Source organism: Mytilus edulis, chromosome 1 (assembly GCF_963676685.1).
Source record: "Mytilus edulis chromosome 1, xbMytEdul2.2, whole genome shotgun sequence".
NCBI lineage: Eukaryota > Metazoa > Mollusca > Bivalvia > Mytilida > Mytilidae > Mytilus > Mytilus edulis.
The window spans coordinates 92241429-92269243 of NC_092344.1; the positions used below are offsets into that span (position 1 = coordinate 92241429).

The 27815-nt window shown below is 31.5% G+C and overlaps 2 protein-coding genes across 7 annotated transcripts in view; one reads left to right on the plus strand and one right to left on the minus strand.

Moving 5' to 3' along the window:
• The window catches only part of LOC139495235 (cAMP-dependent protein kinase catalytic subunit alpha), a 93590-nt gene extending 66078 nt beyond the window's left edge, over positions 1–27512 (minus strand). For 2 of the 6 annotated variants that reach the window (XM_071283545.1, XM_071283522.1), the window contains exons 1-2: positions 17997–18032; positions 1241–1381 (exon numbers count right to left, since the gene is read on the minus strand). In XM_071283545.1, coding sequence (XP_071139646.1) covers positions 1241–1349 — 109 coding nt within the window. In that variant the 5' untranslated portion in view covers positions 1350–1381; positions 17997–18032. Of the gene's footprint in view, positions 1–1240; positions 1382–17770; positions 18033–27158 lie in introns of those variants that run through there. The other 4 variants (XM_071283528.1, XM_071283506.1, XM_071283537.1 and 1 more) reach the window with 4 other exon arrangements.
• Positions 12798–16455, plus strand: LOC139490210 (uncharacterized). The gene is made up of 3 exons (XM_071277091.1): positions 12798–12807; positions 13127–14725; positions 15182–16455. The coding sequence occupies exons 1-3, from the start codon at positions 12798–12800 to the stop codon at positions 16453–16455; spliced, it is 2883 nt and encodes a 960-aa protein (XP_071133192.1).
• Positions 27513–27815: the final 303 nt, after the last annotated feature.

The window sequence follows — 27815 nt, forward strand, 5'->3', positions numbered from 1 at the left end:
CATGCGACAAAGATAAAAGTGTAATAAAACATAAGAGGTGCATGTCATGCAGGAACATGTAATGTATGATTATGGTCCAAGACAGAAGGTGTAATAAAACATAAGAGGTGCATGTCATGCAGGAACATGTAATGTATGATTATGGTCCAAGACAGAAGGTGTAATAAAACATAAGAGGTGCATGTCATGCAGGAACATGTAATGTATGCTTATGGTCCAAGACAGAAGGTGTAAGACACTGACATGGATTTAAAGTATTAGAGGACACATTAGAATCATTTGACGTTTCGTCAGGAATTAAGTATGAATATATGACTTGGTGTTTGATCTATTCCAATAAGACAACAATCCGTCTAGATGGCAATACACAGTCTTAGACAATATATAACTATGTCTATAATACACTCTAATAATGTATATCAAAGAATGCTTACAGTTACTAAAAGTCAGGCAAAAGGATTTTTAGAAATGCTAATATGAAATTATACAGTCCTACATTCTAATGTCGGTTACTGTACTTCACAGACGATACGATTGTAAAGTACTATATACCGGACAAGGTCTAAATGGTATGACATTGCACGTAAAATCAATGTGAATGACATAGGGCCTTGACTAAAGAGAAAGAAATAGGTTCATGACTAAAATTGTAACTCATTAAACCAGGACTAAAAACCGTTCGACATTGTACCATGATTTAAAGTGTTTAATATTGGACCATGACTTATTCGTATGTGGACCATGAATAAAAGTGTATGACATTGAACAAGTACTTAAACTGCTCGACATCAAATCAGGACTAAAAGACAGTGTATAACATTGGACCATGACTCAAAGTGCTTTACATTGGACCGTGACTCAAAGTGCATTACATTGGACCATGACTCAAAGTTCTTTACATTGGATCATGACTCAAAGTGCATTACATTTTATCAGGAATAAAAGTTAATGATACTAGACAAGGACTTTAAGTGTAGGCCATTTGAACATTACTGAAAGTTTCGGTCACTGGACCGGGACTTAAAGTGTATGATATTCCGGACGCCATGACTTAAAGTGTATCACAATGGACCGTAAAGAGTACCATATTTTAACCCATTAGACAGGTCTTTAGTACAAACTTTATCCTGAAACATCTGATTTTAACATAGTAGAACATTTGCATGTAAGAAAATAATTCATATTTTAGATCAAACATATTACAAACAAACAAAAAACAATGTAAATTGTTTATACTTACAGAACTCTATTTGTTGTTTTGAATACCCCTCCGAGTCAGCAGATTTACTGTCATGTTTACTATGTCCATGTTTCTGTCCACCAAAAATTTTATGGATAAAATCGCCCATTGTCTAAAAAGCTGATTGTCTTGTTCTCATTCCTTCAAAATACAAATTGAATGTAAATGATACACAATAAACGAATCAATCCATACTGTAAAGAAATACATGTATCGATTATAAATTACAAGGTCGATGTGGTTCCACTAACTCAAGAGAAATATAATAACTTTCACATTAATGATAGCATTTATATGCAATTAAAGGAGATATTGCATATAAGTCAACAAAACAGCCACCAAATGGCACTAAAAGACAAGAAAAAAAGTCGTCTGGAGGTCAACTTATAGTCTTCAACAATTAAGTGTCTATACAATTTATCAAATTTTGAATTGTCCAGAGTCGAGAAAACATGTGAATAAAAACAAAACTTTACAAATATCTTCCATTTATTCTCTAAATGACAAAATACATGAAGATATGACATTGGAAACTGACGAGGTGTCTGACCTGGAATCTTGTTTTGTGTCTAGGTATATGATAACAAAGAGGTAGGATCGATTTACCATGTATTTGTTACACTCGCTGTCTAAATCTTAAAGTTGTCAAATCCTAATTGAAATTTGACATTAAAAAGTCACATTTTATATTTATTTTTTCAGTTTTACCTATTACCATTCAGTGGCGGATCCAGAAATTTTCATAAGTGGGGGCCCACTGACTGACCTAAGAGGGGGCCCGCTCCATTCACGCTTCAGTGATTTCCTATATAAGCAACCATTTAGTATGAAATTCAAAACAGTGTAGCTGTGGCCATTGATTGACCCATCAAAATCATCCATTGACTGGGACAATTTACGTGAACGTTTGTCTGTAACAACCACTGTTCATGACGTACCTACGATAGACATTTAAACTGTGGGGTCAACAAAGGTTTCTTAACGCCTTTAATTATAAAATAATTCGAAAAATTAATCAGGAATAACCTTTGTGTTTTGATTTATATAATTGATATAAATCAAAATATCGTGTTATTTCTGATTAATTTTTCGAATTACTTTATTTAGGTGTTGAGAACCTTTGGTGACCCCATAGTTTAAGTGTCTTTAAAAAGTACATAGTGAGCATTGGTCGTTACATACAAACGTTCACCTAAATTGTCCCAGTCAATGAATGATTTTAATGTGTCAATCAATGGCCACAGCTACACTGTTTTGAATTTCATACTATTTTCCCAAAATGTTATCCACAATGCTATACGTGTCCGTTTCTTCTTACTGATCACTGTTCTAAATGATTACTACTATTTGTTATTCTTATTTGAGGAGTGACATATTGTGATGTGTTTGAAAAAAGAAACAGACTAAGGTTGTTTTTGTTTTTATCAATGTAACACGTTGTATTGTTTATTTGTGTTATTTAGTAACATTTCTATTGTTTTTACTCTTGATATTTATAAAAATATCTTATAACTTATATCTTATATCTTATTCTATGTTTTATATATCATAACTTATATATTATATATCATAACTTATATCTTGTATATTGAATTTTACATTTTGTTTTTTATATGTCATAACTTATATCTTATCATGATATTGAATTTTACATCTTGTATTCTATATCTTATATTTCATATCATGGTTTAGTAAAATTTTGAATCGATGGACGTTTCTAACTGAAATGAATTACGACAAGCCTGTAATAGGTATTCAAAGTCAATAGAATTATTTTCATTACAGTGTGGACAAGACCATTTCTTGGCGCGCCCAGGTTGTCAATTTAGTGGATCAGATTAGTTGAACAATCGCCCTCTTTTCATATTGTATGTGTGATAGACATTTAAACTGTGGGGTCGCCAAAGGTTCTCAACGACAAAATCATATAATACGAATAACTAGCAGAGAACTAAACCGCGTGTATTGATTTTAATGTTGAATACTAAATCTGTCTTTTTTTTTCTCGTGCACCTGCATGTACTTTACTCTTTTATTCTATTTAAATCCCCACTAGAAAGTCTCTGACAGCATCTGAAGGAGTGTTAAATCACTGTCACCGATAGCCGATGACAAACAAGTTACAGGTAAATGATTCAGTATCATTACCAACATAAGTATTGCGGTTGTCCACGCTGTTATGAAAATGATTCTATACAGTTTGGTGTGTGGATGCATAGAATGTGTCCTTGTGCATGCAGTGTACACCGTTATATTTTTACAGTTAGGGTTTTTTTTTGCCTGTGATAGAACTGTCTACATATATATATAATATATGTTTATCTCAACCAGAATTATGTTTTTTTATGAAAGACAAAACTCAAAGTTCGTCAAAGTCGGGCAAAAATACAGATTTAAGCTATCTTCCGTCTTAAGATATCGATTTTTTTTTTAATTAATTGTTGATTGTTGAAACGTCTAGTGGCAAATCTTCCATGCATGTTTAAAACGAGAACAAAGTAACAAATATAAAAGGTAGGCACTGCAATAAGGGTGGAAAATAAGGGTATATTGGATACAGAAAAGAAATTAACTGATAAAGTGTTTGATTCTGGGACCATTATACTATTTATAAGTATAATAGTCCCAGGTTAAATTAAAAGTCATAGTATTGTTAGAACCTCAAAATACATACATAGAACTTTGATGATGCAGTCAATTAAGTCAATAGAAACTTCTTGAAAATGGCCCTGGTCAGTTATAAATTCGGGTGACATTGATCCTCCCATTGTTATTTATGACGAATTTTGCATTTCACAATTACAAATTAAAACTTCATTAAAAAGAGTCCAGGAATAGATGATCACAGACCAATTAGATTGCGTTTTAAAAGACTAATATTACATCAATAGTTAACTTTGATTGAACCTGGTATTTCACCCACACAACACTCCCAATCTGCTACTTTATAGCCTATTTCGGGTGTTTCATAAATCCATTACTGTGCTGTAATACTCATCTTTATATAATAATGACAATATGTTCAAATCATACCGAAGTCGATTGAACGTCCTTGTAGGAATAATCAATTGTAAAAAATAAAATTACATACGTCAAAACTAGAATTACAGATGCTTAATATACAAATTAAAAACCTTATACAAACTAAAATCCATAGATCTATATATGCACTAAACTAAGTAATAAGATAAAACTACTATATTTAAAAATAAAATCTATTCTGTTCTATATATATACATTTTTTTCATATAAACACTCCACATCGGCGTATCCAAAAGGGGGAGGTGGGGGTCCAGGGGTCGGGAACCCCCTTTTTGGGGGACGATCAATGCATTTAATTGGCCGGGACATATGGTTGGAATCCGCCCTTTATCCTGGATTGGGTCATCGTTTTAAAAAAAATGGTTGGATCCGCACCTGCTTCATGATTCAGATTATAATTTATTGGAGTTTTCAAAAGTTAGAAGATGAAATATTTAGTTATTGATTTTCTACTACAAATATTTCAGATTACCAAGATTGTGTCATTTCATTAAAACAAGGCGATCATCCTCCAATGTAAATGCATCAATCGTTTGTATATCTTGATTGGCAAACTGCTTAAAATATTGCAATTCATTTGGAACAATATTTAGAATTACATTCGTTATCAAAAACTGATAGCCTGACTAAGAGTTACAAAAGTTATCTAGCCAAAGGGTATAGATTATAAAATATAACTGTTTGTCCCATAGGCAACAACAATAGCATTTTTAGATATAGATACATAGACTAGAAAGTTGATTTTTATACCCAAATATTGATAGAATTAAAGAAGAAATGTTATAATAGTATCTTTAGTCCGAAATCGTATAGGTTTCTCGTTGCATTTCTTGGCGCAATTTTTATTTGTCTCCATTGTCAATCAATTTGGCACTTTTGAATAACAACAGTGGAAATCGTCAATTTTGTAAGTTATTGAAAGGATCAGCAAGCTCGTTACCTTCCCATCCGTTGAAATTGTAATGATGTCTTCCAACTCCGTTAATGTTGTTCATTTAGTTTGCCAAACAAAGATATGTTACTCATTTGACTTGCTTCAACTTTGACTTTAACTGCGCCCAATAAAAAAAAAACATGTAGAAATCAATGCTATATCAAGAGACTTGTGATGCTGATGTAAAAATCTCAAGCTTAATAAAGTCTTGTGGTTTTTTTTATCCGCGTTAATTTTTGTATTACTAGTATCTCCTGTGGACTTTTCTGGATTAAATTCCTTTTTACACACAGCAGCGACTGTTTAATCATATTTTTTTCAACCGATCATATAAAAAACTTAAACTCGCAACTCTTGAAAAACAAGCTGAGCTGTCAGCTAGTGCTCTCAAACAATACCATGCTATAAGTATTAGGTAATCAGGAAGCTGATGACTGATATATTGGAAAATACTACAAACAGTGTAACATGCAAGCGTGAAGCTTGATACAAAAATTCAATAAGCTCTGATAAGTAGTTTTTGAGGAAAAGAAAATTCAACGATGATCATATTACGTAAGAATGTATAAATAATTGGTAAGCTAGTAAGTTGGAACTAAACACTTTGGAAGTTGAGTTTCCACATCCAATTGACATCGCCCTGTAGTAGGTAGTTTCACATTAAATTTGAAGCCTGGTTTTTATTGCTGATTTAACGGATGTTAAAAGACGAGAATAGATTCAACAGTTAATCCAATTGGAACATTTTCAAAGTAATTCAACAGGGATGAATGAAGAAACTATTTGGACTGACCCTAGTTGTACAGAAAGGGATAAGGGCTGAAATTCTCCCTTGCAAAAGTTCAGTTTGTGTCTCTCAAAGAGTTCTTTTAAAAGCGGCGAAAAGAACGTTGCAATCTCCCTAACAGTGGGCAATGATTTTGAGGGTCACATTCCGACATAACGTCGTTAAAAACGGACGTCTCAGTGTGGGTATAATTTCCGGACAAAAGACAAATAGTCATATGTGTACACCCCTTCATCCTTGTGTTCCGTATAAACGGATATTTTGATCTTTAATTATAATCAAAATAACATCCTTTACAAATTAAAGTTGGATATGATTCATAATACATTTTCATCAACTTTGTGTTATGCCAAGTTAGTTCACGTTATCAATTTGTTACGCCTGTTTGTTTTTTTTTTTAATATTACATTTATAATTTTACTAATTCTTTATCAAGTATTCAATACAACGCTATGCTAAAATCATTTTCAACACAATCAGAGACTCTGGGTTATGAAACATGAAACATCTCCCAATATGTTCAAACTTATTCTCATTCAATTAAAATCGCCTTTTAATTAACAATAACAAAACTAGATGATTAACCTTGAAATGTGCAAATGATTTCAAGCAACAAATATGATTCAAACGGAATCATAAATGAAATGATGACGGAAAAAGAATATTGTAGAGATAATCATCAAAAAAGCGTCAATTAAAGTTCCACAATGGATTGCCAAATGAATGAACCTGATCAATACTCCATCCAACAGAAATCAAACGCTAAACACCAAAAAGACTCCGGGAACTGTCGTCCAAGTCTCGTCCAAGTTTCTAGTTAGACATTCGCATTGTGATTCCTACGGTTGCAAAATACACAGGAGACTTTCCTCTTATCTTAGTATTCTGGAAACACGAAAAACATCTAACTTGTAATTCACTTCTCGTTAGGAATAATTGGCAGTCTGAGGCCACAGGAGAATTATACTGTTAAGTGCTGTGATTTCAAGTGAATTAATAAAAATATATCGAGAAACAATGTGTCTACAATGACCAAGTCTGACCAGTCAAATGATGGACGTTTTTGGTGTATAAAATGTTAATTCATTTCCATGAGGATATTAATGCTTTAATGAGTGAAACTCATCTCACCTAATTCATCTTTCCTTGATCCATTAGTCCAACTATATATACAGTAGATTATGGGAAGGCTTTTACTGTGTGTTAGGTTGAACATATGAGTTTATTTATCTATGAACATTTCTATTTTTGAAAGTTTAATTTCTTATAGGGTAAAAGTCATTTGTCATTTTGGTCTTCTTTTCATTTGATTTTGACCCAGTCCTAAAATATTTGCACATTACTGTTATAAAAGCATGATGGATTTTGTTCTGTCAATTGTTTAATTTTTGTGTAAAATTTTCACACTCTTTTTTTTCTTTTTTGCTTTAGTATGTTGTTTTTTGTTATTGTTCTTGTTCTAAAGTATCTTGGGACGAGTTATAGTTTGACAAGTAGCTTATGTCTAACATTGTAAACTGTATATTGACAATACTGTTGATCTTTGTAAGTCTAAAGTTATTCATACATCAACTAGTTTTAAATCCTGACCTGTCCGAAGTTTCAGTGATCTTATAATTAGAATTTGGAATATTTTATATCGGCACGTCTCTCTTGTTCATTATAAATTTACATCCATCTATTATGTACCATCATCCCTACAAAAACTTGGATTTACATAAATGGCAATAGCTTTAATTAACGTCATTACAAACTATTATCATTGACTGTATGTCAATCAATGCATCCTTACAAAAACTAATGATACTATTTCCAATGTATCCTTGGGAAAAAAAACTAATGATACTATTTCCAATGTATCATTGGAAAAAAAAAACTAATGATACTATTTACATGTATCCTTGGAAAAAAATAATGATAATATTAAGGATGTCTGAATCTGAATCAGATTCCTTCCCTTATTCGTTCGAAGCAGATACATTATCATACACTGACATATATGGTGTGGCTCACAAATGATCATTGAAAGGATACTTTAACTTAGTTTTGTAGGTTTCTCAAGTGAAAATTGTAACTGCCCATTAAATATCCCCAGTCATAACCAAATAGTTTCCGTATGTCTTATAGGATTCTTTCTAACTATGGAAATAGTCTTTGACACCTTGTCAAAATTGAAATCTATGAATAAGAAGAGAAGTGATGTGAACGTTCACGAGACAGCAACCCAACGATTGAATAACGAATCCGGAGATGGGGTCAGGTGCTCCAGAGGAGTAAGCAGATCATGCTCTACATATGACGCCCGTCGTGTTACTGATGTAAGCACACATACATGTAGGTCATATCCAATATCCAATAGGCATGACATAATAAGATCTTTGTTTTCCTTGTGGAAACTGAAATCCAAATATTAGCCTAATAAATTAATAATAGATGATTAGGTGACAGAAACAGTCATTTATTTGTTTATCATTACATAAAAAAAATCTGTCTTTTGAATACATCTTATTTTATTATTTTTTTAAATGAGATAATATAATTCATAAAAAAAAACTTATATATAAGATGAAATACATCAATAAACACAAGGACATTTTTTTCATATAATCCTTATAATATTTTCACTTTGTGTGATCTCTTGTTTTGAACATATACCTTTGTGAATCTTCAGAGTGAAACATGGTATATATCATTCCTATGTTGGATCGTGCATGTATAAAGAATCTATAAATAATGAAATCAACAGGCGGTTCTAGAAGGAACAATTGCATTAAACTTAACACATACAGGTGTCAAAAATTAATTCCGTTCAAGGACATATATGTGTAACATAGTACAAATAGATATAAGGAGATGTGGTATGAGTGCCAATGAGACAACTCTCCATCCAAGTCACACTATGTAAAAGTAAAATAGCAGGGGGCTGTAAGGAAGAGTAAGTTCGGCAAGGGTTAATGCTGTTCAACTTATTAACAACACCCAAGATAAAGTCATTTAAGTAAAGATCAGTCATTCAATTACTTTTAAAACGAGTCTATAAACAGTAATTTCAGTATTATTTAGCACAGTCGTCTATAGGGAGCAGTCATTTCTATAAAAGTTATCTTCAACTGGATCACAAATTTTAAGAAACAGTCATTTCGATAATGAACAGACGTAACTTAAATATTTAGTCATGAAGAAATCCATGTAATGTCATAGTTTAATAAATAAATTTGGTGTATTTACTGTCTTCTGATTGGTTAAAATTATTAGTTTTATTTTCAATGTTGTCAATTTTGATGGCGACACGCCCACTCTGACGTTGTTATTGTTAATATAAATAATATAAAATGTTCCTTGAGCCTTATTTTTGATAAAAATTTATTTATGATGAATGGCAATAATTTATTTTGATTTTATTGAACCATAAAACTAATTTTTGACTCTTCACATTTTACATAATGGATTATTCAATGTGAAGAGTTAAAAATTAGTTTTATGGTTCAATAAATTCAAAATAGATAATAGCCATTCATTAAATAAACTACCCAGCATATAGTTACATAAAATAAACTCACAGTGTTTAAAACTAAAATAGGAAAGTGTTTCATATATAGATTTTCTTTAAGAGTGGTGGACAGATAAATCTTAGGCGGAAACTTCTGGCGGGAAATCGTGGGTGATTATACAGGATATAGTCATATAGGACATTTTCAGTTTAGAGTATAGTCCGGAAAAATTCATGCTATTTCATAGTTAATTATTATACTGCATTTATTTTTATGACATAAAAAAAATATCACTGATTTAACATAAATATAGAACAAAGTTCACTTGTCTTTACATAATCAAGCTATTGTGATAATGGTTATAAAAAAACCAGTTTTCAAATAATATTTCTATAAACAGAAATACAAATATTTTTCTAGAGGACCTTTACGTTACAGTATGTAGAGAATTGTTTAAAGAGGTAGATTCAATTTAATCTTGATGATCCTTGATGAACACGTAAAACGTGATGCGAGATCTGCCGAAGGAAAATGAACTAATATTTTAAACATTGCAGGAAAAAAAGAACAGTGTAAAGATAGGGACTGGGTAAAAATTGTTAAAAAATTGAATGTGGGATGAGTTAAAAAAAAAACTGAAGTCATGAATGTACATCCATGTAGCACCCCTCTTCTTTTTTTTTAAAAACTTGGTCCATGTATGATATGGTCTTTGAAAATACACCTACGTGTCACCTCTATTTTTAAGTTCATCCACACATGTTATGTTCTCATGATTTTAGAAGACTAGACTATATATATATATATTTACTGGGCATGCGCTAACTGGAATGGTAGGGTAAAAAATTTGACCAACAAAATGGGATTTTTATGATGGATAACGTATATGATATGAACACATGCATCGTTAAATAGTCAACTTAAACAATCGAATCGTGATTGATCCTTCGTAAACTGAATAAAACTGACAATAAATTAGACAAAAACATTAAAATAGCCATAGGTCAAGATGAGTGAACACAAAATGGATGCCTCCTTTGATGTAAACATTGAGTCTCAATCTCAGTCCGACATTATATTGACTAGCTCACAGCCAAGTCCATCAATCTCTTCCATAATAACTGGCAGCAATAAACGTGGTAATCCTGATAGCCCAGACTCCCTACCAGCCACACAAAAACAGTCAACTCGTCAAATCCGCAGACGCCATAGTAACTCAATCGGGGATCTGCGAGGAGTAGGCGAAAGAAAAACTCCAACACTTAGGAAAACAGTTGCCGATAAAGTACTTGATGCCCTTAATAGCCCAGAAGTTCTTAACGTTATGATACCTTTATTGTCACAAAAGATCAGTGATACCCTTACACCAATAATTGAGCAAGAGGCCAAAAGATTTGTTGATATACAGATACAACCACTACTAAAACAAATAAAGGAACAAGAAACTGTAATACAAACTCACAAGCAACACATCCTTAAACAGTTCATACAAATATCAAACCTTGAAAAGGCTACCTCAAACCATATTACAACAATCAAAGAACAAGGCAAAGACCTTGACTGTCTGAGTGATGAAATTGCTGACCTCAAAATTAGAGTGGAAAGTCAGGAACAATATTCTAGAAGAACAAGTCTTCGTTTTCATAACATTCCAGTTCCTATTGACAACCAAGGAAAGATCTTACACCCTGTCAATACAGATGAGATAGTATTGGATATCATCAGGAACAAGCTAAATATAAACATAGACCTGAATGACATAGGAAGGTCACATGTTATAGGCAAGGCAAGAAAAGGCAGGTCCCAAGTTATAGTCAGGTTCATATCATATAGAATGAAACATTTGGTGTACAGCAATAAAAAGGAACTAAAGGGTGACACAAATGGTATTTTTATAACCGAAAACCTATCACAATATAGAACAGAACTAGTAAAAAGCCTGGCCGATATGAAAACTAAAAATCAAATCAGTGCTTACTGGACTGCCGACGGTCGAATATTCGCTAAAAAATCTGAAAGCAGTAGAAAACTAATTATACAGAATTGGCAGGACGTTGGTGATCTTAGACCTCCATTTAAAAGGCCTGCTGCTTATGGCAATCATCCTGACAATCATCCTGTCAATCAGCCAGACAGTGCAAACCAGCAATCAGAAGATCATGATTGATTGGAGACAGTTACAAAAACTGATTTATTCTAGCTTTAAAAGTTGTTATCTTATCAACAAAAGTTTAAAAAATGTTTACCAATACTTCATAACCTATAGACATTGTTTGTTTGTTATATGTGGGTTTTTTGTGTGTTATTTTTTTTTTTTTTTTTTTTTTTTTATGTTTGATTTAATTATTTTCATGTTGAGTTCATTTTGTTCTGTTTTGTTCTGTTTTCCTCCCTGTTATATATGCTCTGATAACGGTTAATTTAGTTACACTTTATAACGGTATAGCTGATTTTCTTCTAGTTGTTCTGATAGCCAAAATACAACCAAAGTCTGTAATTCAATAAAAAAAAAAAAAATCCCCAAAATATTTTTTTTTTCTCTTTCCACATCATGTCAACTATATAAAGTTGGCTAAGTAGTAGAATGTTCGTACATATCGTAAGATCTTTTCAACAGTTGATAAAATTACCATCTCTCGATCACTCAAAATAAAAACAAAAAGCAGTGTAAATGTGGCATTCTATAGTGAACGTACACATGTTCTGTTCTTCTTTCGGCAACTTTGCTTATAATCATATCAGCTTAATTGTACATTTTTTATAGCTTGTATTTAAATAAATCTATTAACGAAAAATGTCGATTTCGATCAAAAGAAGTTTTCAAAAATATAATAAAAGTCAAACAGACCGCCCTTGCCTAACACAAACACGCACCAACAAAATATTATAGTAAGAAATAATTGAATACATGTAAATGTACAAATATATTCTCCGTGTATATAATTTTGTTTGTAAAAAAGGGTATCTTTTTGTTTTAATTAAACACTATTGGGGGGGAAAAACAGGAGATACTGATTAAATTCTTTACAAAATAGTATTGTATTCACACACAATTGTACATAATATTTATATTTGATTTATATATATATGTATACATATCATGTAAAACTGTATACTCAAGTTGCAAGTATATGAAGTGTTTAATACTATTACTATATTGGTAGGTATTCGTCTTTAAACTAACTCTATGTTTGGACCTTATAGCTCATACAATTCGTCTTTCAAATATAGTGGCTAGATCACGGTTCACACTGATTTATAAAAATAGTAAAAGTTAAGAAAAATCCCATTTTATCATCCAATATGACTCCAGGTATCCTTCTGATAACCGTTTGTTTTTCCGTCACCTTTATTTTTTATTTTTCTTGTTTTATATTTACCTTCTCCATTTTTTCTGATGATGATGTGTGCAAGTTACCATGTGAAAAATGCCGTTGGCTGTCGTTATACTTAATTTCTGTACCCCCTAAACAATATGGGAGTCAGCATTGAGGATTACAGGGCAGCCATTGGCTTATTTCATTGTACATGTAGCAAGAGGAAAAGTAGTACTTATATTAATTATAACTATTATACTTATTTAGAAATACTAAAAATTAACTTACATTGCTCCTTCTATGTTTTTTCACTAGCTTGTATACAGTCTATAAATCCCAAGATTGACATTATCTTTCTGTTGTTTGTGCTTCATTTTATTCTTCTTGTCGGAAATATTGAACCAAACCCTGGTCCAGATGAAAATAACATATCGAGTACACCCTCTAGTGTCAGATCTAGTGAAATCGATAAATCCATATCAATATGTAATTTAAATATTCGTAGTATTAGAAACAAATTAGAATTCTTAAATAATTTCACTGACGAATTTGATGTCCTGGCTGTAACAGAAACACATTTAGATCCTAGTGTATCTGAAGATCAATTAAAACTAGATTCCTTCAATAACATTATAAGGAAAGATCGAAACAACTTTGGTGGTGGATTAATGATATATGTGAAAGATGATATCGGTATCGTCCGAAAAAGCGAACTAGAAAATCCATTTGATGAAACACTTTGGGTTGAAATACGAGCCAAAGGTCAAAACTTCCTTCTTTGTCACTCATATCGTCCACCGAATGCGGACACTGACTTCTGGGCACGATTAAATCATGCAATAGAAACTGCCTTTCAATTTAACGAAAATATAGTGATTACTGGTGATCTAAATTCTGATCTCTTTAATGTCAATAATAATAAACTTATTGACACTATGGACTTGTTCAATCTAAGAAATGTAATTGATAAAGCAACAAGAGTTACTGATAAAAGTAGTACACTCTTAGATCCCATAATAATAAGTGACTGTATGTCATATTATCTATCAGATGTTTTAGATATTCCCTCAAATATTAGTGATCACAATGCAGCAGTAATATTTCTTGAGTGTCCCTCATCAATGTCACGTACTTTTAAAAGAGAAGTGTGGATATATGATAAAATGGATAAAGAAAAATTTTTGAAAAAAATGAATGAAACAGATTGGTATGCACTTCTTCCCGATGACAAGGATGTTAATGAATTATGTGAAATATTTACTGTAACTTTTCTGAACATTGCAAGGGAGTGCATACCTACTAAACAAGTAACTATACGAAAAAACGACAAACCATGGTTCAATAGCGAGCTTAGGAGAGAAATACGGATTAGAGATCGATTACGAAAAAAGGCTTTTAAATCTAAAAAACAATCTGATATTTTGAAGTACAAGCGACAGAGAAATAGGGTCAATAATATGAAAAAAGTTGCTAAAGAAAAATTTGAAAGTAATTTAGACCACATCATTCTAAATAATGTATCGAATACAAAAACTTATTGGAAAATTATGAAAATGTTAATCAAATCTAACAATGGATCAAATAACATCCCCCCACTCCAAAATATTATAAATACCGAAAAAATAGACGAAATAGCATATAAAGATGAAGAAAAATGTGAGCTTTTGAACAAGTATTTTAATTTAATCTCCAAATTAAATGAAGAAAATATCAACTTACCACAATTTGAAACTAAATCTAACAATAAAATTTGTGACATACATGTCACTATTCAAGAAATTATAGATATGATTAATATTCTTGATCCAAATAAAGCCTCGGGACCAGATGTGATTAGCCACAGGATGCTCAAGATTTGTCCAGATAAAGTTGCAATACCTCTTCAAATTATATTCAATAAGTCCCTTAGTCAATGTATATATCCAACCAGCTGGAAAATTGCAAATGTAATAGCTATTTTCAAAAAGGGGGACTCTTCTTTGCCATCTAATTACAGACCAATATCTTTAATTAGCTGCGTGGGGAAAGTTATGGAACGAGTTGTGTTTAAACATGTATATAATCATCTATTTAATAACAAACTAATTTATGAATACCAATCAGGTTTTTTGCCTAAACATTCAACAGTGCATCAATTAATAGAAATCTATGATTGTATTTTAAATGCACTAGAAACAAAAGAAATTTGCTGTTTTGTTTTTTGTGATTTTTCGAAGGCCTTTGACAAAGTTTGGCATATTGGCTTACTACATAAAATGAAAGCATATGGCATTGAGGGAAATCTTTTAAATTGGTTCACTAGCTACCTATATCAAAGAAAACAAAAGGTTATCATTAATGAATCATCCTCTACTTTTTGCAATGTTTCAGCTGGTGTACCCCAAGGATCCGTTCTTGGTCCTTTATTGTTTATCATATATATTAACGATATTGCTGAACAGTTAACTTCTTTATGCAGACTATTTGCAGATGACACTTCATTCAGTTACTCGGGTCATGACGAGGAACTTATACAGTCAGTTGTTAGTCGTGACCTGAGACAGCTGGATGAATGGTCAAGAAAGTGGCTTATGTCTTTCAATCCTGAAAAAACAGAAATTATGATGTTTTCAAATAATGAGATACAAAACCTTAATTTTACTATGAACAACAAAGAAATACCAATTGTACGATCTCATAAGCATCTAGGGGTTACATTTAGAAGTGACGCAAAATGGAACAACCATGTTGAAAATATATTAAATAGTGTTAAAAAACATCTGAATATACTGCGAAAACTCAAATATCAACTTAGCCGACAAAATTTGGAAAAATTATATCTAGTATTTATTAGACCAATTTTTGAATATGCAACTGAAGTATGGGACAATTGTGGAAAAGGTTATTCAATTAAACTAGAACAGCTACAACTTGAAGCTGCACGAATTGTAACAGGTTTGCCTGTTTACACACACTCTGAGACTGTCTTAAAAGAGGTTGGTTGGGAAACTTTAGAGGAACGAAGAAAAAGAAGAAAACTACAATTATTTTATAAAATTCAGAATAATAATGCCCCTGAATATTTATGTAACCTTGTGCCCCCTAAAATTCAAAGTACAACACAATATCCCTTGCGAAATGGACAAGATATCATTTTACCATTTTGCAGGCTGACTCTAACTTCCCAATCCTTTATCCCATCAACAATTAAACTTTGGAATAATTTGAACATAGCAGTTCGAAATGTAGACTCGTTACCAAAATTCAAAGTAGAACTAAAAAACTACGACATTCGAAATGAGAATCAATCTAACTTAAAACATTATTTATATGGTCCAAGAAAATTGAACATAATATTAACCCAATTTAGATGTTCGGCATCGTTCTTGAATTGTGACTTGTTTAGAGCTAACATTATATCTGATCCAACATGTAAATGTGGTTTAGATATTGAGGACATGCACCATTTTTTCTTTGATTGTCCTTTCTATCTAAATGAAAGGGCTATTCTGTTTAATGGTCTCAGCTGGCTTCCCGAAGGCTGCGATTTGGACTTAACACTACTGGTTTTTGGAAGAGACACTCTTTCCTATGATCAAAATGTGCAAATTGTTAAACAAGTATTCAATTTTATAAAGAGATCAAAACGATTCCTCGTAGTATAGTATCAACATAGGTAAAACACACATCATCATCATTATCATCATCAACCTAATCTCTGTCGTTCTTTCCTCATTCCCTCTACTTTTTTCAGTATAGATAAGTTATATTTATGTTGTTTATATTATATGATGTATGCTCACGTTCAATTTGTATTGTTATATATATTGTATTGTGGAGAAGACTTTATAAGTATGTTTTACTTGTGTCTGATCCTTTTTCGCTTTGAGCAAATAAAATATGTTTAAACTAAATATATATATATGATATATTACTAACATTAGTAGAAAACGTGTAGTTCTGTTCTTGACAACATTTGATGTTAGCATGTTAAATTCAAGCCTTTTCTACTTGCTGTATACAATATACCAACACATGCAGGACATATGTACACCATGTACATGCATTAAGAATTTACAAGTCAGTGATTTTTTAAAAGGTTATGACCCTCAAATTCTATGCACATATTCAAGTAAATCATATAAAATATGACATGTATTTGGTCACAATGACAGACTATTAATAAAAATTTTGACAAGTATTTTGAGTTTTTAAATATGTTATCATTGATATAGTTTTTAGTGTCCTAGTTAATTTAACCTCTTAGTACGTACCAGATGACTGGAGGAATGAACAATTTCTTTCCCCAATGTTCATACTTTTTTGTTCAGTCTTAAAGCAAGTGTTATGCAAGTGGTTGACAGAAATTCATCTCGGCACCAACGCAAGTGACATCTGACAGGAATAATGGAAATGTGACGGTATAAATCTCTTTTTTATTTTTATTTTAAACTTTTTAACAAATGTCCTTATTTCCTAAAACTGTTACCCAATCTGATATCAACATATTGTATGCATTTAATAATTTAAATCTTAAGAACAGACAAACAGACTTGAAAGATTGAACGTGGCATATCCCTCCCTTTTTTCTATTTCAAGTTGTAATATTTTGTATTCTATTAGTGTTCTCGAAAATCGACATCAATATTATCATCATATTATAGGTTTCGATAAGATTTGCTTTTATACTGTATCGTTTTATCATGATAAGAATTCCATATATAGTGATAATCGTGACTTGATATTCGTTCTTTGCAGTAAACAAGTTATGTCCTTCAAATATCATTAAAACACTTAAAGGTAACGAAATGTTTTGTTCCAAGGGTAAAAACACAGATGAAAATATTGGTCCAAAGAGACAAATGTATGCCAAATAACATTTCCCCTATATTTTATTATTACAAAGAGAGCGTTACACCCTACCACGAAGACTTACTCCTTTTTGGGTCAACGATAGACTTGCTAAAAGTTAAGACCTACCTTCAGTGAAAATAAATCCCAGAAAACATGACGCCAGTTTGTTAATACTCCATTAATTCAAATATATTCTTCAGTATTCACTTAATTTAAACATATAAATATGTATGGCTGACCATTAGGTAGCAACAGGAAAATAGATAATAAAAAGTCGCATGTAATATTGTCCATATAATGAGTAAAACATAGAGAAATTAATGTGTCATGTGGTGTACAAAAATAATCTTACCATCCGTCAAATTAACAGTCGACACTTGTTTTTATCATGTCGTTGCTTGTAGGTCGATATTTTTCCCCCAAATAAAAGATTTATTAGTAAATCCAAAAAGAAAACATTCTGATGTGTGTATTTACAACATTATCAGAAATGAATATATCACTATTTTGATTAAGACGATTTAAAATGCTAATGTAATGTAAACAAAACAAAACAAAAGGACACATATACTATATTATAAGTAATGGGCTGTAAGGAATACAAACATACACTATCATGACTATTCAAGGTAACATTCTTAATTCAAGCTCAAATATCTACCCCATTTCATTCTGTAGTATTGATTATACTTAATGAAAATTAAATTCATATTTTATTCAATTTTACGGAATACATATTAACAAGGGTTTTGCTCATTGTTAAAGGTTGTACGGTAACCTATAGTTTAAAACTTCATTTTGTATCTGGTGGCGAGATATCTCATTGGCAATCATACCACACTTTCCTGTTTATATATATATATATATATATATACATAATGTAAAACTGGTGTTGCACGTCAAGTTGGATAAACAAAACAGGAAAGTGTGGTATGATTGCCAATGAGATATCTCGCCACCAGATACAAAATGAAGTTTTAAACTATAGGTTACCGTACAACCTTTAACAATGAGCAAAACCCTTGTTAATATGTATTCCGTAAAATTGAATACATATATAGTCATGTTAGCATCTTTTCATGGAAGAATAACAGTTTTGCTTATATTTCAAGTTTCTTGCTATCTACCATTTCTTTTAAAAACAAAACTACATTTGACATATTTCTACATTTTTTACAATGGCTAGCATTTGAATTTGAGCATAAAGTTTGAAAACATAATTTGAATTTTAAAATATTTCAAATTAACCTTTCGATAAATAAATTTAAAAAAACCCATTATAGTTGGCTATCACATATGAATAAAAGATGTTGTAGGGTATACTCTAATTTGATATCAATAAAACAACAATTATAAGAAAAAGACACCTATTTTTTTTTAAAGAAATATATACTTGGAAGATTTGTAATGAATTCAGATAATTTTGTGTTCATGCTATCCTATAACATTGATTAGTTACACGTTCAGTGAATTTATGAAATACTTGCCATTGGACGTTTAAAGTGAATAATAATAAAAAAGATCTATAAACTGGCAACAAGAGAGTAAATATTATTTTCAAATCGTCAATGTTTCCTTCTCAACTAGATTAGGAATACAGTTAATTAAGAAATTATTGCGTGCATTTAATATTGCTGTTTTTGAAGAAGGAACAAAACTGCAAATTTCTGATTATTGCGATTTTCTGGAAAGTTATATGTATATAGAGAGCCTAGGTGGTCCAGTGGTCTACCGCGTCGGTCACAGTGCAATGCGATAATTATTTCTTAAGTATTATATATAACACTGCAGCGTATGTATATATCAACAAAAGTAGATGCATCTTACACCATTCAAACACAATACATTTTGAATGCTTTGTAATTGTATACATGCATTTTTTAAGAATTAAGCCTCGTGTACTTAATTTCACATCACTTAAACATCCCTTCTTTCAACGTATAACTAATTTACTAAACTCATGCACTAATATATCGATTGGATTCTTTTTCTACTTTAATAGTGTTAATTAAAATTGACAATATATTTGAAAGAATATCTCATAATTGATCATTTTTACTCCATCAATATTTATGGCTCCGGTCTTAGTAGACTAGACAGATTATACAAGGTCACGATAATGTTGTTTTTTTATTCTAAAATAATTTAGCTTTTAGCTACTGAATGACACATTTAATAATTAAGTGTAAAATATCAGCTTATACATTAAAAAAAATATTTACTCAATTTATTACAAGAATGAATCGCCTTTTTTTGGCATATCTTCAGTATGTGTGTGTTTTTCATATTATTAACTTCATGATAAGGTTTGTTAATAACATTTGTTTATTCATTTATCAGTTAAGTGGTCAAAGTAAGAAACTTCAATATTTACATTCTTTGTATTAGAAAAAATGACGAGTTTTCTTTACACGATGTCAATTTCATATTGACAAGCTTTATAATGAAAACTAAAAATAGAAACTCTATCAATAATAGTCTATATAAAATGTTTTAGTTACTTATATAAATGGTGTCTACAGATTGTACTTAGATTGGCCTTTGATTAAAATGATTATATCGGTATTCGTGCTCCGTCGATAAATTGGTTAGTTGGTGTTATTGTGTACCGATTAAATGGTTGATTTAAGTTAAAATAAAGCAAGACTCAAGGTTTTAATACACTCGGACCGAATAACGCTGTTACATACTGCCTTATCCGTATTATGCACTAATTTTTAGGAATTCAAAGCTATACAACTTAATATTTGGTTAAAGTATGGTGGCCGGTTAAGGCCATTTCGCATTTTCGCGTTTCTTGGGGTTTCGCCCTTCATATTCTATGGTAGCAATGCACCGTTAGGCAAACAACTTAAACTTGACACTTATATAATTTTTAACCCACTCTACCTTTCTTTCTAACAAATAAGGCTCTATGTGTGTTATTCATGTGTATATCTACGGAAAGAGCATCTTCCAAAGATTTGATATTCAATATTCATAATGGTGAAATATGATCTTTTTTGGTATGAACATGGTTTATCTATCAAGAGAAAACGCGAAAAAAAATCCGATTTTGCGTTGTTTTCGACTACGCGTTTTCGACTTCGCTATTTCGCGTTTTCGCCCTACAGAATATGAAGGGCAAAAACTCAAAAACGCGAAATGGCCTTAACCGGCAACCATATTATTGGCATACCAACTGTTTGAATTCAAGCCCCACTTATATCTTATGAAAACGTGGGTCTGTCGTGAAAATAGAATAATTTTCATAACAGCGTGGAAAAGACCATTTCTTGGCACGTTTAGGGTTAACAATTGACTGGGTCAGATTAGTTGTGAACGTTCGCCCACTTTTCATATCGTATGTGAGATAGACATTGTAACTGTGGGGTCGCCAAAGGTTCTAAACGACTAAATCATACAATACGAATAACTACTATAAGCAGAGAACTAAACCGTGTCTATTGATTTAAATGTTGAATTCTTAAACTTTCTTTTTTTTTCTTCTCATGCACCTGCATGTACTTTACTCTTTTATTCTATTTAAATACCAACTGGAAGGCCTCTTACAGGCTGAAAGAGGCGTAAAATCACTGTTATCGATAGCCGATGACAAACAAGTTAAAGGTAAATGATTCAGTATTATTACCAACATAAGTATTGCGGTTGCCCACGCTGTTATGAAAATTATTCTATAAGCCGGGTCTTCACAAGAGGCAACATATTTCTAACATATACTCCATAAACGGTAAAGACGACAGAGTGGACTGAATAATTAATAGCAACAATAACATATGAATATATTACTAAATAAATAGAATTACATCACATTTATGTATTACGATACAATTACAGCGCAATAGAAAAAATGTAAATGAATCGTATCAGTTGTTTTGAAGAGAACACAGAATAACCGTTTAATCGGTTAATACATATCAAAAGTTCAACCATTTTATCGGTTCACATACACGAGTCAACAATTAGTCCTATCAAATAGTAAACATACATGCACCAACCGTTTTTTTGTCCGCATTTTCTTACATTGAATGGTAATTCATGTATTAACATTTAGCTTTTTTATGTCAAATCTTACAGCATAACTAATTGCATATTTTGTAAGTTGATAAATTGATTTAAGTTTTCAAAGTTGTCTTTTGATGGAAAATTGTCTCATTTGCACTCATACTACATCTTCTTAAAATTTATATTTAATGGTAAGTTGTACTAGTAGTCTTTGCAAAGAGTATCGGTTAAAAAGAGTGATGCAATATATCTCTGTTCGAGTGATTGTATTCAAAATTCTAATTACTGTGTTGAATTGGTAAACTTTTAGAATCAATTGATAAGTTGACCGGGATCGTATCTAATTTCCTTGGCTCGGTAAACAACATATCCGTAAAAATTCGGATGTGCTATTCCGTTTGAAATAAGTTTTTACAAGTACAGTCAACTGCAAACCAAATCTTTATATTTATGGAAGAATTTAGTAAAGGTTTGAAGTAATTTGTGGTAACGAAACCCCGACTTTTAAAATAATTTGCCAGATATACAGAAATCCAAAACGTCACTACAGACACGGACATATATTAAGCGAACGAGCTGTGATATAATGTATTATAAAAAATGGGAAACAAAGCTTCCCAGCGTAAAAAATAAGGGACAGTTAAAAATTGATTGGTTGAATGATATAATGATCGTTGGTGTTTAACGCCACTTTCAGTACTCCTGGCTACATCGTAATGGTCAATTTGTATTGGTAGAAGAAGACAGAGTGTCCGGAAAACATGTTCAAAAATAATCCCTCCCCCCCCCCCCAAAGTGTTCATCCATGTAGTCCCAATGAAGTTTGAAACCACCCGAAGCTCATGGTGAATTTGTTGTCTCTATATTAGTTTCATTTTCTGACAGTTTTGATAAACCTTATGATTCTGATTGATTGTTGGTTGCTTTATGTCAAGTGGCAAATATTTCATGCATGTTCAGGACGAGAACAAGTTAACACTAAATACAATAGGTAGGTCTTGTGATATAGGCCATCCGTGATGAAAGTCATGGAAATTTGGACTGCAACTGTAAAATGAGGGAATATAGGATATGGACATACATACTTGCAACAGGCCACCTATGGACCACTCAAAAAGTTGTTGCAAGGGTACTTAACGTACAAAAGAGCATGTCCCTCTCTTTACATGAGGCTTCGGATTTAACGTCCCCATTCTGACCTGGAAACTGGTTTCACGTTTGTTTTATGAAAACTTTAACCTGTTTACTGAACTTATTAAACCGCCTCGTATGATTTGTTAAAAAATGTTTAACAAACCATGTTCAGAACTTTTGCTTTGTTTCAATTTCTGCTTTACCAACAAAAAGCATCCTTCTGCAATCATTAAATTACTGAATTCATATCGGCAAGAAATGTGATACAAATCTCAAATAACTGTTATTATGTCCAAACCTATAAATTGAAAGCACCTGTAATTAACGGGATCATTAATTAAAAACGCTGACGTATTTATTGCTATGTTTTAGTGCTATTCTTCGATAAGAAACCTAAGGTACGTGCAGAACTGCATATTCAATGTATCAAAATTAATGCATGGCGTCATTGTAATATGATGCTGTGTACACTTAATGGGCTTATTCAATTATTTTCATACAAAGTATATCACATTGTGTTCTTATAACTTCTCCAATTCAAAATTGTTTGTGTTATATAATTTAAAGAAAATATATGTGGGAAAAAATATCAATGGTTTTACTTTAGGAATATTTATTCGTAAAATAATTTGATATTGGACTAATTCCTACGTGACTTATTTGCTCATTTGCATCATTAGTAATCATACCACATCTTCTTTTTCGTGTGTTATTTCAGAGACATGTAATACAAGTTATGTTATATTTTAACCCTACACAGAAACACGCGATAATAATTGAAATTAAAGGGGAAAAAAAGACAGTTTCTTTGTTAAAAAAAAAGAAGGGAAAAGCTATCACAAAATTATCATTCCTATATACATGTATTGTTATATATATCTATTTTGTGAAATCTCACAATTTTGGCTGTCCTCTTTGTTAACTGTCCAATAGTGTCGATTTCAACGAGCCAGAACACATAATTTAATTTTCAGAAAATGTATAGTTTCATGATCTCATAATCATTCAACAACAACAAAAAATATTATCTTTTATTAATATGTATTTGGCGTTATTGCATTGTAAAAAGATATCAATATCAACTGTAATCTAAAAAAAATCAACAATGCACCACGAAATCTATGTCATAATCTGAAACCAGATCACTTTACCGTCAAATTATGGCATACCAGCAAATGCAAATACACCATATAGTTTACAGAGATCGTCTCCTATAGCTGTTAAAATGCAGCGAACGTTAATGTAGAAATAACTAGCTGTTTTATACGATATTCCTCTTTTTATTTTTTTTGGGTCAAATAATCAATGTCAATTTCTATGAAATTATACAGAAATCGTCAGAGAATATAACTTTTAACAATTAAAAGTGCTAATATCAAATTGCAGGATAAAAATATTAAAGTGCAATGTCTCAAAATATAAAATTTGTATACTTTCCTGAAATGAACTTATATGAATCTTATATTGTTCAGTTTATGTTGTGACATTTTCGATACATCTGTTTCAAATCGAGTGACCTTAAACTTGAAACTTAATCACACACTTCAGGTGACCTTAAACTTGAAACTTAATCACACACACCAAGTGACCTTTAGCTTGAAACTTAATCACGGAAAAGAACGGATATGATGTATCAATGTTAAATTACACAATATTTACCACGAATACACATAAAAGCAACACAATTTGAAAAAACCAAGGCACGATACTAAAATTGTATTTAACTTTGAAACCGAGGTCATGCCATCTTGTGTAACTTGTTTTTATCATTTTGGGGTGAAAAACATTAACTGTGCACTCTATACTAGGCTATTTATATAAGTCAAAATGCATGAGCGTAGCTACGTTTACGTCAAAACGCCCGGGCGTACACGTGAATTTTGAAAATAAAACAAATAATCGACATAGAATAAGAACAAGAGTGCACACACTGAAATGTCTCGCCTTCTTTACTAATCATTGATTTTATGTTGATAGTCCTACATGTAAAGGCTTATTACAACTGTCACATCAACTTAACATTAACCAAGAAAACCCAAACATTGATCAATGAACCTCGAAAATGAGGTCAAGGTCAGATGAACCATGCCAGGCAGACATGTACAGCTAACAATGCTTCTATACAACATATATAGTTGACCCTTTACTTATAGTTTAAGAAAAATAGACCAAAACACAAAAACTTAACACTGTGCAATGAACCGGTCAAATGAAACCTGCGCGACTGACATAAAGATCATAAAATATTTCCATACACCAAATATAGTTGACCTATGGCATATAGTATTAGATAAAAAGACCAAAACTCAAAAACTTAACTTTGACCACTGAACCATGAAAATGAGGTCAAGGTTACATGACATCTGCCCGCTAGACATGTACACCTTACAATCATTCCATACAACAAATATAGTAGACCTATTGCATATAGTATGAGAAAAACAGACCAAAACACAAAAATTTAACTATAACCACTGAACCATGAAAATGAGGTTAAGGTCAGATGACACCTGCCAGTTGGACATGTACACCTTACAGTCCTTCCATACACCGAATATACTAGCCCTATTGCTTATAGTATCTGAGATATGGACTTGATCACCAAAACTTAACCTTGATCACTGATCCATGAAATGAGGTCGAGGTCAAGTGAAAACTGTCTGACAGACATGAGGACCTTGCAAGGTACGCACATATCAAATACAGTTATCCTATTACATGTAATAATAATAAGAGAGAATTCAACATTAGAAAAAATTTGAACTTTTTTTTCAAGTTGTCACTGAACCATGAAAATGAGGTCAAGGACACTGGACATGTTTTATAGGTACCAAACTTCGCCCTTACCCGAAACAATAGTATAACATCACAACATAGAAACATATTTTCAAGAATATTACAATGTACACGTATTTAAAGATATAAGGGTATTCCACGGGAACAAAAATCAAAAGTAGAAAGACAACTGAACAACACTTAGACAAGAAGGATAAGAAGATAAACAATAGTTTTTAAAACTACAGATTCGGCAAAAAAAACTCATATAAAGAACCAGAGGGGGGAATTCTGATATTCCGGGAGGGTAATCAGTAACTGTTTCCCTTGTTTTACAAATCGTCTAGATAAAATGTATACAAACCCTGCCATGTGAAGAAACTAAACAAAAACCAAAATTATTGACTTCAATATCTACATGTATTTGTCCTCATATTAGAACATTCCTTAAAGACTAGCATACACGTCATAGTATATGCTTACTTTAGTATACATAATATTTGTCATGTTTAATTGTTTTATCACGATTGTTATCTACTATTAGTAGTTGGTGAGACTATAAACAGAAATAAGATGAAGACCGAAGAGCTATAACATTCTTGATGTTACATTATATATAATTCTGATTATTATCAAGAGGGTTTATATAAATTGCAATGGAAGAGTCGTAATGTTTCATATGAAATATAATATTAATATCCTTTTTGATATTGAATTTCCTACAGGACTTTTATAAAATTGTTATTAGTCAATACACATAATTGATCCTCCTTCGAACTCATATGGGAGGTGCACATTAATATGATGCATCAATTTTTAAACGAACTCGAAAAACTAAAATTAGGACAAGGCCTTATTGAAAGATAGACCCTGATTTGTCTTGTACCTTTCAAATTTTCCAGAAATAAATGTGTGCATAGGAGGCATGAGAGAGGCACTTAAATTAGATGGATGGGTGCCTTCCCCCCCCCCCCCCAAAAAAAAATAATTGTCCAGGAAATATATATTGTGAGTGATTGGTTTACTTAATATTGCCCCTAAAACTAACACTGGATTTATAGAAAAATACTTATTATTACCAGTACAAGTTCACTCGTAATAATTATACGACTTGAATTGGTCTCTGAATGCTTATGTGTTGGTTTTTTTTTTACATTCCGTTAATCTCAAGAAAACATTTGGTAAAGGCCTTGTAATCAGCTCCCCTTTTTTTGCCAGGTGTATATATACTGACAATTGGTTTTTGAGAAATAGGGGGTGTTCACATGCAGTGTTATTTGAAGCTGTTTTTTTCACAAACATATTTGTTATAGACATTCTTTGTTTATTAATACAAGGTTTAGTCATACATGTCATACTATATCTTTAGTTCTTAGTTTATATTAACAACATTGGGCATATCAAGTACATGTACTTACTTTATTAAATTACAATAAGCCTCGACTGACCCATAAATAAAGATTATCTTTTAATGATTGTACGTTGTAATGTTCATTTAAATAACCCTTCAATATAATGATAGATTTCAAATTTGAATTTAATTAAATAACAAACAAAAACAAAAGATGAATCAACGAGGGAAATATATAGGTTTCCTTACCTTGATTGTTGACGTGTTCAGAAATTGTTTATTGTTGTTCCTTTCACAAATTAATTATCCTTTTTAAGATTTAAACATATGCAAGCACACTGTATACTTTCACCTGTGTATATGTAATCACCTGAACCGATCAAATATGTATAAACAAAGTATACTGAACAGAAACAAGTTTACATCACAACTACTTGAAGCATTTAAAAACTAACAAGTACACAACTGTATGACGTAAGCAGCTTTAGGAAATAAAACTAGAGGTCTATTAACTAGGTCTAAGTGACATTGTATCGTCAAACTTTATAATGATCTATCATGATTAATAAACAAATCTTTTATGTTTCAAATATACTTTCAAGCAAAATGTATAGAACTAATTAAGAACTTTAACTCATATAAAGTGATTGCTATGATATGTACCCAATGTAAATCATTAAAAAAACACCGTTTTGTTAGTATTAATTTTAAGCTCTACAACACAAATATATACATAAAAATACCTTTTACCTTAAATATATCTTTTCAATTTAATAAAACTATTGAAAATGTTCTACATGATAAAGCAAATTAAAGTAAATATAAAGTTAGTCCACATATGTGCCCCTATCCCCTGCTTATTGAGAATGTTCTATAATCTTATAAGTGGTTGAGATCCCCATCCTA

Bases quoted from the DNA above. Each gene is read 5' to 3' on its own strand.
- LOC139490210 (XM_071277091.1), top strand. The intron at 14,726-15,181 runs GTATATATCCAA...GCAATGTTTCAG, and splicing joins CAATAAGTCCCTTAGTCAAT to CTGGTGTACCCCAAGGATCC.